Consider the following 14,590-nt stretch of genomic DNA (forward strand, 5'->3'; position numbering starts at 1 on the left):
CTTTTCCATACCACCCCAGACTTTAAGAGTTTTTCTTGATTTACAAACTCTTTATTCACTTGTATAAGATAATCCCAGAGTCTACACCAACCCATGACACATTTACCATTTGAGAAGTTAAAAAAATGTATCCTATACCTATGATCATATCTCCTAATCTACAGAATCGTCTCTGCTACATTTCTTTGTAGTAAAACTGATTTTTTATATTTTTAACATTAGTACATATTGGCTAGTTCAGAAGGATAAATATTTTCATATTTTAATTCTCTAAAAGTATAAAACATGAGAATTGTGTGTAAATATGTATCAGGAAACAGGATTATTTAGTTTTTATTTTAAATTCTGGATTTAATTACAAGTCAACTGTCTTACCCAGATAGGAAACATAGGTTTTTCAAGAGGTAGTGACACGTCACTTGGAGATCCCTCCAGACCACGACTCATTTCTCTGGCCTAATGAAATCCTGGAGTGACCGAAACATTGATTGAGGTAGCCTATCTGTGAGTTAAGTGGCACTGACTCAGACCCCATCCCTTGTGTCCTGGATGTCCCACGTCCTCCCAGTGTTTTGAGGAGTTCCTGGGGTAAAAAGACAGGGGAAGTCCCTTCGAACTCTGAGCCCCTGTTTCTGTTGAATTCCATCGCTTTGTGCCTTTCCTGATGTCGCAGAGGTGCTGTGCCTGTTCCTTACTGTATCAGTCACACCTGAAACTGACTCACATTTCTTTATTTCACACACACACACACACACACACACACACACACCCACACCCACTTACTCAAGGGCTATGTGTGTAACAGATTTTATTGACATTTTGGTAAAAATTAAAATTAACGTAGAAGGAAAAATCATGAAACAAACTTTTTTTCATAATTTAAGACCTTTCGTGGGGAACTTGGCGGTTTTGCTCCTCAAGTTATACTGGTGTGCAAAGAGCTTGGGAAAGAAGGTAATGATAAAAAACAATGTGCAACTCCTTCCAGAAATAATGCTGCATTTTTTTCATGTATTGATCCAAAAGAATACAATAAATGGAAATTTCAATATTGACTTACATTGTTGTTTTTAGCCCCTGAGGTTAAGCTACCCTAATGTTAGCAATGAACTTTTCTAGTGAAACAACTGTTCTCATGAAGAGAGATTCTCACAGCTGCTTCTGATGTTTTGTGTAGGACCTTCCAAGAAGTGCCTCACAGATGGATGCAAGAAACACGAAAGTCCTCACTTTCATCAGCTATATTGGGTGTGGGATATCTGCTATTTTTTCAGCAGCAACTCTCCTGACATATGTTGCTTTTGAGTAAGTATTTTTCTATCTGCCAAGCCCAGTGCTAACTATTCCAAATGTGAATAAGAAAATTGCCTTGGCTTTTAAAAACATTTATACACTTTGTGAATCATGTAGGGTGGTTCAATTTTAATGTTCAGGTTTCTTGAAAGATAGATCATACAACATGAATTTTCTAGCTATAGAATCTTAATTTATAATTACTATATTTCTATTTATAAAATGCATTCAAATCTGTTAGAAATGATTAACCTTTTAAGTACGTAAAAATCGTATAAGATGCTTTCTACATTATAAAAGATGAAAACATTTGCTTTATAAATCTCATAAAATTAGTCCTGAAACAGGAAATTTTTAAAAAGGATCTTTTAACTCATTAAAAATCAAGAAACTTCAAATAATGTTGAGAAATTATTTTTTAATAAAAATCTCATTCTTATAGCTCTAGAATTTGTCCTGATTAAAAATAATGTCTTGAAACCAATTGGGAATTTTATAAACAACTGGAAACAGTTTTGAAGTAAAATTAATATTTAAAAAGTCTTCATAACTTGCCAAATACTCATAAATATCTTTATCCCTCCTTCTAGTGGAACCATGTCAGAAAGATGGTGCTACCTAGTCTATTACAGAGCTGTATAAGATATGAATTTACTACCTATACTTAATTAGTTACTGTATATATTTCTTTTTTCCTTCTTTAGGAAATTGCGAAGGGATTATCCCTCCAAAATCTTGATGAACCTGAGTACAGCCCTGTTGTTCCTGAATCTCATCTTCCTCCTGGACAGCTGGATCACATCCTTTGGTGTGGATGGACTTTGCACTGCCGTGGCTGCCCTGTTACATTTCTTCCTTCTGGCAACATTTACCTGGATGGGGCTAGAAGCAATTCACATGTACATTGCTCTAGTTAAAGTATTTAACACTTACATTCGCAGATATATTTTAAAATTTTGCATCGTTGGCTGGGGTAAGACTCCTACTTTTTTTTTCTTTTTATTTGTACACATTTATGGGGTACATGTGCTTTTTTGTTACATACATAGATTGCGTAGTGGCCAAGTCGGGGCATTTGGAGTATCCATCACCCGAATAACATGCATTGTACCCACCCACCAATTTCTCATCAACCTTTCTCCTAAAATTTTTTGGTTTTGCCTTTTCTGACATGAAAATTGCCACATTCTCATAGGAAAATCTTATTTTTAAAGACTAGTGCTATTAAGAGAAACTTTAAGATTGTGAATGATGTGGATTAAACTGTACTTACCCTAAGGAAGGGGGGCATCTTCAGAACTGTGTGTTTCAAAACTCTTCAACGGCACTCATTAAATTCAGGAGTAAAGGAAAAGCCCTCACTCCTGAGTCACCACAAACTTATTTCCTGAGCCCAGAGCCAGCCCACCCAAGTCTAAAGAAGCAGCTGGCAGACAGTGGTGCTTTTCCATTATGCTTTAAAATATAAAGGCCAGCTCAGACTCCTAGTATACTCATCCCTAGACACATGCCTGTTTCTTGGAAATGAGAGAAAGAATGTTATTTTTGTGTGTGCAACTGGAATACTTACAGAATTCTTGCCTTGAACTTTTTAACATGAGTCCTCAGTCAGACATGGTTGGTTGTATTAATAGACTGTTTGAGATCTTCTTAGTGAGCACGTTTCTTTTCTGGGTTTCATATGGGGCCAGGCATTTTAGAGTTTTCTCACAAATCTTTTTCAGATGGAAACATAGAAATGAGAGACATTTCCAAGACATTCAACACATCAGGAGGCAATAAAAACATCTTTGAGAGAAATAGGGTGGCATAGCATTTCCCCACTGAAATATACATGGGAACACTCACTTGATTCTCTAGAGAGAGAGAACTACAAAGACTTTATACCCCGATGTTTTCCCCTACTTTTTCTAAAGATTTTTCTTTACGTAGAAAGGGACAACATAGGCTGCAGTGACCTTGTCTGCCTGAACTCTGGCCGTCTAACAAGGCATCATTAATGAAACCACATTTCACTGGATTCAATTCAAATCGGGTTCTAGTTCTCTAGCGGGTCCCACTAAGCAAACAAAATATTTAAATATCTGTCATTTAAGAGTAGGTTTTGACGGTTGCCAATAGGAGTTGGACATATTCCGCACCAAGGCGGGGACTTTGTTGTTTTTAACAAAGTTGACCATTCTAAGAAGTTTGACTCTGTGCTACAGTGTGTGTGTGCGTGCACATGTGTGCGCTTAATTGCTTTTGCTTCTTTCCTTGCCATTATCAGTCTTATAAAGCAGTTCCAGATGCTTCAAAAGACTTGTTTTTGTTTTGGTCTTTTTATAACAGGTTTGCCTGCCTTAGTGGTATCAGTTGTTCTGGCGAGCAGAAACCAAAATGAAGTCTATGGAAAGGAGAGCTATGGCAAAGAAAAAGGTGTTGAATTGTAAGTAATAAACTTTATGGGAATGTATTTGTGGTGGGTATATGTCCCTTGTTTCCTGAAGTAAAGTGTAAGTAAGTTTCCATTGCCAGTAATGAGGCTCTCATTTTAAAAGGTTGAAGTTTATTCGTATATCTTTGCCAAGGTCTCTGCTACACCACAGATTAATTCAGTTGAATGCCCTGAAATGTTCGAGCCACTTTTCCGTACTAACATTGTACTCTGCCATCTGGGGGAATTCAGGAGGCGCCTGAGATACTATCTTCTAGCCTCAGAAGGCCCGTGCTATTTGAGGAGATTTCATAATACTCCCACCTCCTGAAACCCACACACATCTTCAAGAGAGTGAAATAGCAATATCCGACAGTGAATGATTCCATGCCAATGTGAGTGTTATGCAGAAATGCAGAGAATAGAGAAGTCTGTGAGTTCTTAAATAATTTGGAAAGTTCCCTTCAGACTATGACATCACTGAGATTAAGGTTTTTATATTGCTCGGTTTGGGCAGTTCTGACATATTTTATCAGTCGCATCATGAAGTGCTCAATAAATATCTGTTGATGGAAAGAGTTACTGAATAGAGAACTTACTCCTGAGATGAGACCTGTAATGCCACATATCTCTGCACATTTCATGGATGAATAACACTTTTATATCCAGTCAGTCATCCAGTTTCTGTGCTCCAAGTCATGGTCTTCCTTTCTCTTATATTTCTAAAGTAGCACTCAAAAGGCTCCTCAAGAACTAGGGCAAAATAGGCCGGGCGCGGTGGCTCAAGCCTGTAATCCTAGCACTTGGGAGGCCGAGGCGGGCGGATTGTGTGAGCTCAGGAGTTCGAGACCAGCCTGAGCAAGAGCGAGACCCCGTCTCTACTAAAAAATAGAAAGAAACTATATGGACAGCTAAAAATATACATATAGAAAAAAAAAATTAGCCGGGCATGGTGGCACATGCCTGTAGTCCCAGCAACTCGGGAGGCTGAGGCAGTAGGATCGCTTAAGCCCAGGAGTTTGAGGTTGCTGTGAGCTAGGCTGACGCCACGGCACTCACTCTAGCCCGGGCAACAGAGTGACACTCTGTCTCAAAAAAAAAAAAAAAGAACTAGGGCAAAATAATGGAGCTAGGTCAGGGATTTCCAGGATTTTAGGGGAACTTCTATGTGTAAAGAAAAGTTAGCTCCAGGGATAAGCAGTGTCATTGTGGGGGCCTTTAGAATAATATATAAGTAGAAATCAATAAGTTCTTATTGGGAATCAAAAAGGGAATTTAAAAAATATGTTATGGGAATTTAAGAAGTATGTTAGTCGACTCTTACAAGAACATAAAGTACTATTTAGTACATTGCTGTGCCATAAGCAACTCTCATTTATTGAGAATTTACTGTATGCTGAGAGTCACGTTAAGTTCTAGGATTCAAAGATGTTCAGGACCACTGTTGCCTTTGCAAAGGTAATGTTCCAGTGTGGAAGACATAACCCAGAATGATGACCATTTACAGTAGAATTTGAAGATGAATTTAATTGCCTTAAATCATTCATCCAAGTTTTGAGGTACCTAATAATTTCCATAGCATTGATTACATGCCAGGACACCTGCAAATTGCAGTATTTGTCAACTTTTCTCCTACTATACTTTGCCCATACTACAGTTTTAAAATTTCTTTCATCAATTATCTGACCTATACATCATTCTAAATATCAAGTATAGCCTTCTCCACCTCATAAGGATGTTTTGTAATCAATGTAAGCTTTGTAATTGGGCATGAGAAGTGTCTGTGTCAGAATCTCACAGTTCCATAATAAGGTCCTGCCTTATTATAGGCCAGTGATGTCAATGGGAATTATTATACCTACAGTAACAAACCCACAACTAGGTGTGGCTTAAATACGCAGGAGTGTACTCTTCACAAGTGACAGGAAACATGGAAGTAGCAACCACTGGCATTGATTTTATGGCTAAAAATGTCAGAGCCAACAATTCTGCAGCTCGCTTGTCCTCTCGCTCACAGACAGATGATGACTCCTGCAGCTCCAGGACTCAGTTTTGTGTTGGAGGCAGGAAGAAGGAATAAGGGCCTTGCCAGTTGAGTCTGTCAAGAATAAGTCTCCCAAAAATCCCTTAGCAGACTTCTGCTTCCGTATCATTTTGTCACACTGCCATCCCTTAAATACAAAGACCTAAACTGAATACTTAAATTTCCCATTCTTAGTGCATAGGCACGCAAGAGAAAAGGAAGTTAGACGTGGTTTGGGGTAAGCCAACCAAGAGTATTTTCATACAATTCAAAATTCAAGAAGCTGCCTTGCTTTCTTTTTAACACTGCCTTAAATAATTAGATATTAAAGTGATGGCCATTAAAAAGAAAACCTACTCATGTAAAGATCAAAAAAGACACTGAGGTACAAGGAACTTTCTAAAGGCGTTTGAGAGAGAAATCTGCAATAGTCCAAACTAAGTCAAGAAAAGTATGAGGTAAACAGGACATGGTAGTAGTAAATCTCTCTTTCTTTCCTATTTCTTCTTCTTCTTTTTTAAGCTGTTGGATTCAGGATCCAGTCATATTTTATGTGACCTGTGCTGGGTATTTTGGAGTCATGTTTTTTCTGAACGTTGCCATGTTCATCGTGGTAATGGTGCAGATCTGCGGGAGGAACGGCAAGAGAAGCAACCGGACCCTGAGAGAAGAGGTTTTGCGGAACCTGCGCAGCGTGGTTAGCCTGACGTTTCTTCTGGGCATGACGTGGGGGTTTGCATTCTTTTCCTGGGGACCCTTAAATATCCCTTTCACGTACCTCTTTTCCATCTTCAATTCATTACAAGGTAAGATAAATTGTACCTGGGCAATTTTTACTTTCTAATTTTGTCATATTTGCAGGCAGCTTCACTTTTGGACAGATGCCACGTTCAGTTTCTATGTCACTATTCCGAGTGCTGAGCATAGTTCCTCTGGGTGGTCACTCTTTAAAAATGTCTTAAATGAATAAATGAAGTAGAATGTCAGTTTTGCTTTTTCTTTTCCACTGATGTATCCCAAGTACATCAATGTACATGGCAGATAGTAAGTGCTTAATACATTATTGCATGAATATGGAGGAGCAGGAGGTATCTAGCAGAGAGGCCAATGGGAAGTTTAAAGGGATGCACAGACAACTTTTATTCTCTTCACAGTTTTGCTGAGTGTTGGGGCTCTTCACGGAACCTTGTCCCATGTAGATTTACCATTCATGGCCAGAAGAATTTCTAGATTTTATGCAGGAACAGAAGCAGTTCACCTTGATTCCTTGGCTTCTTGAATATCAAAATGAGCACCAACACTCTAGTTCAGAAACTTTTGTCTCTTCCTGAGTTATGTTGAACTTTTCACAATTAATTCAACAATTTAACAGACATTTGCCAATGGCCTGCTTCATACAAAAATACAAGGCCTCCTTCAAGGAGCTTATAGTCAGTCATACTTCTTATTGCATAGTATATAACTTTAGTGTACTTTTTAATATAATTTAACTTTTAAGCCTAAGTGAACATAAATTATTTTTTGCAAATTAAATGATCTCTTTTAAGATATTGAATATACCCTGTGTTGTTAGAACTCCTTAATGTTCAGAAGCATTATGAGGCCAACACTGTAAAAGAAGTTAGGTGACAAAGTTTGGAATGTTTTTGAGCAGAGCAGTATGAATGGCTTACCTGAGCTATTGTTCGTGCAGTTGTAGGTGTGTGGGGGAGAAGAGCTGACTGCAGGTGAATAAACTTGAACTGGAGGGGAAAGCAGGTTGGTGCTACTCCCCAGATGGGTGCTACCTTCAGGTGTGTTCTCAAGAAAGTCTGCACTCCCCTGCAGGGGAGTGTTGCTTACTGCTAATCCCCCGAGGTCCTCCAGGAGCTTATGAACTGCAAAAAAGTTACATGAATGGATTGCTGGATGAAGACAGAAGCCCTTGGGATGGCCTAAATCCAATCTGAGGCTCTTCTGGCATAAATGTATATTAATTAGTTCAGCAAATTTTATTCAGGTTCACTCTCCCATAACAGAGGAAATATGTAGGCTCATTATCTTTAGTCAATAGAATAATAAACCTCAAGTGCAACTGCAAAAGTTGGAAACTGAGTATGTAGCATATCAAGACATCTTCACTGGGATCTAGCTGTGTAAAGCGAGTATTCCTCTATTTAATCTCTTCTATACTATACAACGTAGAAGTGCCTAAATAAATATTGACAAAAGCGTCCATTAACATTAGAAATTGCATGGTTTCATATTGCAGGATTGTACATGAAAGGCACACTGATCTGCCAGCCCAACCTTGGTTTTGCTTTTAGAATTTCCTGGCAGTTTCAGTAACTTTCAACAGTTACAGTTGTCTGTTTAGCTCTGTTTCCATTAACGAGGATGGGGATGTTTTATTTTTCCCAGCATGAGTCTCCTGTCAGGAGGGAAAAATGTTGTAAACCATCAGCAAGTCAGTGTTCTTCATAAATCACTGACTTTTAAGACTGATTTTACATTATATAAATTCAGAACAGATTTCTACACATTTAATGATATTAAAAACACCTCCTAAAAAGAAAAATTAAAAGGCAGTGATGACAGAGCACATGAGTCTACCAACAATTGCTTACCAGCCAGGCTTGTACAAAACTTCTTAGGATGCTGTGGATAAGTCACATAATGGGTTTTTATTGGTGAGTCATTTTCTGAACCTTTCAAGAGAGGCTTTGTTGTTAGAAGTATCTGCTTTATTAAAAGAAGCATGTAGAATTTAGACAGTTTGAAGAAACAATTCAGTGAGTGCAAAATGAACTCAGCTACTATGTATGCAAGCTATGTATGCAAGCTACATACATTATATCTATTTTTTTTTCTTTTTGATATTCTTCATTCTAGCAAAAAACTTGATGTGGTCCCTTTGCCTCATGGAGCTTATATTCTAGTAGGGGAGACTGATGTTACTCTACTACGTTGCTATTGGAAAAGTACCTCACAGATTGAGAACATATTACAGAAGATGTGACGTCTAATCCAAAATCTGAAGGATCAATAGGAATTAAAAAACTAGGTGAAAAGTGAAAGTAGGAGTAGGGACAAGAATATTTCAGGTAGGAAGCACTTCATAAAAACAATAGGAAGCCTTTGCAAGGTTTTAGGCAGCTGGAGTAACCTGATTAGATATGCACTTTGTAAAGAGAAAGCTGGACCTAATGTGGAGAGTGGATTAGAACCACCCAATAGTGCTGTAGGGAGAGCAGGTAGGAGACTTTCACAGTGGTCTGGGATAAGGTGATCCAGTGTGTTAGACTGTGATGGAGACAGGGGAGCCGGAAAGATGTGCCAAGAGTCAGGGGAAATTTAGGAAGTGTGGTGTGACTTAATACTCATCATTGGTTTGGTCATTAAAGTAAACTCTTATCTTTCTAGAGCAATCAGGGTAGGGGGTCTTCTTGTTAATATAAGAGTATAGTTAATGGATGCCTATCGTTATGAGACTTAACAATGGCTAAATATTTAGAATGCAACACAATAGTCAAAAAACTAAAACTATGCTAAATAAATTTTAATCTCTGAGATTTAGCTTGTACTTGAGTATCTAAAAGTCAGCAGGGTCACCATGTAGTGTTAGGGACATGGGACCTGTGGGAGCAGCACGTGTTCGAGCTGGGTCTGCTGTGGTGTCAGAGCATACTGAGGAAAGGCTTTTGAGAGATTTCTCTTCACATTTGTTCATTTCTTCAAAACTTTGGTTTGATCATGTTAAAAAGTCCATTTTATCTTTCAGGATTCTTGGAAATATATGTGGGGAGGTGTGTGTGTATGAGCACATATGTGTATAATTATATAGATATGCACAGAAATTTAAATAGTCTATATGTTAAAATTTTACATTTTATTTTTATATTTTTTATTTGCATGTTTTATGTTTATTTTTAGTATATATTTTTAATTTTCAGTTATACCTAGTTTTTTTTACTTGTAACTGTATAATTTAATTGCCAAAAATCATGTTAAGTGGATACCAGAAAATTATTATAGTCTGTGTGGTTATAATTTAAATTTTATATACTTGAATGAGCAAATGAAGTCATGAATTGAATCAAGGCTGAAAGCAAGTTTATTATTTTCTAATTTTCCATATATATTGCTTTGTTCTTCTTATTTTATCTACTTCACTTGGTTAAGTTATATAGTACTCATTTCATTGATTTTTTTTGCCTGCTAAGATTAAAAGATAAATATACTTTCTCTTAATATGGTGAAATTACATATCTATCTGCTTTCGCTATTTTTGCTGCTTTCCCAAGATGAAACTGGCAGTTAATTGTATTAACATTTTTAATTTTTTCTCAAGAATACAACTGCAGAAAATTCTCTTGTACAAATTGCTATGCAACAGAGAACAAATGTTTGACAAAAGTACATCATAATTTGCATGCCTGAGTACATTGTATTTCAATAATTCATCCTAAAGAAATAAAAGGCAATTTCCTGGTTACTGAAATCTTGGCAAGAGCACTTTTGGACATCTGTCCCTTGACAATATCATTGATGAGCTTGCAGAATTGAATTATTGCTCTGAGATACAACACGTGCATATAGCTGCTTGTTATACAAGTGATGAACAACAGTATCTCAGACTGTATATTTTGTTCCTTAACTGTACAAAAGTATTTCATGTATTTATTGGATTGTGCTTCTCTAGTATATAGGGAAGTTTAACTCTCCTGACAAGTTCATTAGGATCTAAAATCTAGCTCCATAACAACAGCTTGGTCTTTAATATTCCTTTTCCAGGCATGTGAAACAATATAGATTAATAGTCTTAGGTATAATCAGCCCATCTTCTGCAAGGATATATGACAGTGTAATAAGAGGCAACATATGGTTCTGCAAATAGAAGTTGCCAGGGGGAACACAGAAAGGTATCATCAGTATACTCAGAGATGATGTTTCCCATTACTTACTTTGAAAACATTAAGATACCCGGAGAAACAGAAATAACATATTTGTATAGTGCATTATTGTTTACCAAGCACTTTCACATAGCATCTGTGATCTGCTGTCATTCTTGAAGCAAGTCTGAAAAGTAAGTACCTAAAAGAGGATATTTTCTCCATTTTAGAGTTAAAGACACTGAGAGTAAGAAAAGTTAATGACTTTCCCAAGATCAATGTGAATCTGGCAATGTGATATTTACAATATAGCAATATATGAAAATAGAAAAGCACATTATTAGGAGACAAAGCATAAACAGAAAACTAAAATTTCTGGCCTTTCACTTTTTTATTTCAAAGTTTCTAGGAAGTGAATATCTACTTCCATTAAAAATCAAAGCACTGTTAGTAAATATACATTTAATGAGTAAATGAGAATTAATCTCTTACCCTTATTCAGCAAAAAATCACATAGGGAAATGCATCATTATTATTATTATATTCGTAAGAAAATTAAGTCAATTTATGAGGCAAAATATGCTGAGTGTCAACTAAGTCTCCCTGGGCACTGGAGGATGAGGTTAGGTGCCTCATGAAAGTTGAGCTGTTACATAATCACATGTACAATACACATATGGAATTGGTGCCAAGGTAAAGAGATGACCCACATTTCAACTCCTAACATCTGAAACGACATCATGTTGGCTGAGACATTACACACTGCAAGGAAATAAATTACTCATCTTTTGGCAGGGCATTTTGTGCCACAAAGAAATAATTTTCTAAAGGGCACCTTGGTAGTATGAAAGGAGGATTTAAGAAGTTTCCAAAGAGAGCCATAAACCCTTAAAGATCTCCAGCCCATCAGCCAGCTGGCTGTGTCTATGTGACAACAGAACACAGAGCTGTTTGAAGATTTGGACTCAGGCTTGCTATGGAGCTCAGAGGTCATCTAGACCATTTTTGTCAAAAATCAATTACCTAGAGCACATGGTCTTTTCTGCCCAAAGACCTGGTTTAATTCTTGACCGATTTTCCCTTCAAAACTCCAGAACTGCTTTATGCTCATGACCCAATTAAGACACAAATCACTCATTACTACCCACTCTGATTCCATTTCCCATCCCTGAAGTTACCTATGTCTGCAGTCTTGCCCTTAACTGTATTTCTGGAACTTTATTATCCAAGGGAAGAAAAAGTCAATTTAGGCTATTTGTTTGAATTTATTGGTGATGATTCTGCTGAAAATGTCAGTGGCCTTTAGTTATTAAATAACTCAAGGAGATGAGGACCCAAGGTGGTTGTTTCTTTCCCTTCCACCTGGATTCTTGAAAGTGACCTTTTAGAGCAGTAAGTGAATGACAATGTGTGCTTCCCTGAATTTTACCATATAGTAGTATCTAAGGAAACTGCTTCTAGGATTTTTTTTTATTTTTTGAGACAGAGTCTTGCTCTGTTGACCTGGCTAGAGTGCCATAGTGTCATGGTAGCTCACTGCAACCTCAAATTCCTGAGCTCAAGTGATCCTCTCACCTTGGCCTCCCAGAGTGCTAGGATTACAGGTGTGAGCCACCAGGCCCAGCTGAAATTTTTTTTAACTTTTAATAATCAGGCTAAGGATCTGAGAACATCCCTTTGGCTACTCATTTTACATTTGCCCCGGAAAGCTACATATCACTGTGTGAATCAAGCCAAAGGAATGAATTCTATGTGGGGACCACATTTCTAGCCAAAATATCTAAGTATATCTTTTTTTCCCTAAACAGTTAAATAGCTCTTACAAAGATCAAGATACATTCACAATCCACAGTGAATATAATGCCAGTTCTTAGAAGTAGGTTTAATTATTTTTTTCCAGATATGCTGCTTGAATGTGTTCTGAGGTAGATGAAAGGATTAGCTATCAAAAATCAATTCTACTACTTGATTAGATTTTTCAGAATGCTTCTCACTCCATTTTAGGGCATCTTCTAAGCTGTTTCTTTAACATCTTCCTTTACTGTGTTTGCTGAACCAGTGTTGGCCCACAGAGTCTTTCTCGAGAATTTGACAAGGTGAAGTTCATTACATTTTCCACCCTAACACCTGTAGGTGGGCCCACTTTTCCACATACTTGCAACATTCTTCCTTCATCACCATTAAATATGTCACTTATTTTGAATGAGAAAATTATAAAATTTACTGAGAATGAAAACCTCTTGAATTCACATGTAAATTTTTGTAGACATTAGCATGTACGTCTGGCTAGTGAAAGATGGCGGCGAAGGGCAGTCTGAGTAAGGAGTCTGGAATGAGAGGGTAGGTGGCTGGTTAGGAATCTGCTCATCTAGAGTGTGGTAAGTTCTTGTTTTTCATGCTGTCTTAGCATGAAATGGATTCACATAGGTAAAATAAAGAATGCAGGCAGTTATCAAGCTGAAGAAACTATTGCGAAGGAACTCTGGCTTGGATTCATCAGAGTGGTAGTTTTCCAGGCTAAAATTCACCAAGAAAGGACCATCATGAACTCTTTTGTGAGATAGGAAGATTTCGTGAAACTAGCACTAGCCTGTCAGGGTGAAGTAAAAGCTTTAGCTCTGAATTCAGTCTGTTGGGCCGTTTTAGCTTCCACCTTTTACAGGCAATGTTGCCAGCTCCTTAATTAACTAAAGCTATACTCTAAAGAGTAAACAGAGCCCGATTGTCATGGTCCGAGGTCAGGTCACAGCTTAATGCTTTTTCCAGAAAGCTACAGGAGTATATTCTTCCTGGTATGAAGATTCACAAAGGGAAAAAAACTGGTAGAAAGAAAGCAGAGACTGTTACGGGAAATCAGACTTATTTCCTTGGATATTAACTTAGAACTCTATTAAAGTTTTATGATTTTAGTTATGCTTCTGGCACCTAGATCTATAAGTAGCTGGCAGGGGCTGGGGGATGCCTTCAAAATTTAAGAGGGAGTAGCCCTCTGTCTTCCCATGTTAGCCTCCAAGTGCCCTTGGCTCTTTGGCTACATTTTCTACTACTCCTTCCTGAAGTGTTTAGAATTTCTTTCCATACTCCTTATGCGTGCTGTTCCAAATGGAGATGCCTACCTCATTTCCCACGGCTGAACTCTTTTTAAAAGGGATATTTTGTCCTGAAAGAATTTTGGTATAATATTTATTGCCAGACTTACTTAAATTCATGGGAAAAGGGCAAGTTACTACAAATAGTATAATAAAACAACCTATTATGAGAATCCTATTCTGATTCAAAATGGAAATGTATCTCAAGGCTAAATTTACCATATTTCTATTATAAATATAATACCTTGGAATTTAAAACATATTCATTTCTAAGAATTCTAATTTCTTAAGCTTAATATCTGATTTTGTCCCCATAGTATCACAGTTCATAGTAGAAGATGGAGCATTTACGTGACTTTTACTCTATCACTTAATTTTAGAGGAGATGTATCAGATTTTTAATCCAATTTACATATGTACCAGTGTCTCTTAAACTTATTAGGTGCTTATATATTTATAGGCAAATGTGGTTGTTTAAAGTAGGCAAGATCGTCTAATGTTATATAATTATTCAGGATAGCACTACACAATCTAAAAAATTGTTTTATTAAGTCAGTTTTATCTTTAACGTCATCCTCTCTGATTGTGGTCAGCTGCTGATCCTCAAAATAATTCACATTTTAGCACCCCAAGAAGGCTGAAAAAGTGAATCTGTGACCTAGTTCTCTTCCATTGTCCTTGAAACCAGACACAACCTCTGAAATTTTTTCTTCCAGTGTATATGACATGTATAAAAACTACTGAGTGTTACAGAAGAATAATAGAGTATTAAGGGAAGCAACATCTAGCAAATTTTCCTTCTACCCTCAACTAAATGAAAATCATTTGCTCAATGTGAGGCCCTATAGTGAGTAATACCTGGATTATTGCCCAGGAACAAAAGTCCTTAATTGAAGTT

General features: G+C 37.2%; 1 protein-coding gene across 4 annotated transcripts in view; it reads left to right on the forward strand.

Moving 5' to 3' along the window:
• The window catches only part of ADGRG6 (adhesion G protein-coupled receptor G6), a 131,652-nt gene that overhangs the window by 105,972 nt on the left and 11,090 nt on the right, over positions 1–14,590 (forward strand). For all 4 annotated transcript variants that reach the window (XM_045544476.1, XM_045544472.1, XM_045544474.1 and 1 more), the window contains 4 exons: positions 1,178–1,305; positions 1,998–2,266; positions 3,625–3,721; positions 6,255–6,538. In XM_045544476.1, the coding sequence (XP_045400432.1) occupies positions 1,178–1,305; positions 1,998–2,266; positions 3,625–3,721; positions 6,255–6,538 (778 nt within the window). The remainder of the gene's footprint in view (positions 1–1,177; positions 1,306–1,997; positions 2,267–3,624; positions 3,722–6,254; positions 6,539–14,590) is intronic.

The sequence above is a fragment of the Lemur catta genome, chromosome 2 (genome assembly GCF_020740605.2).
Source record: "Lemur catta isolate mLemCat1 chromosome 2, mLemCat1.pri, whole genome shotgun sequence".
NCBI lineage: Eukaryota > Metazoa > Chordata > Mammalia > Primates > Lemuridae > Lemur > Lemur catta.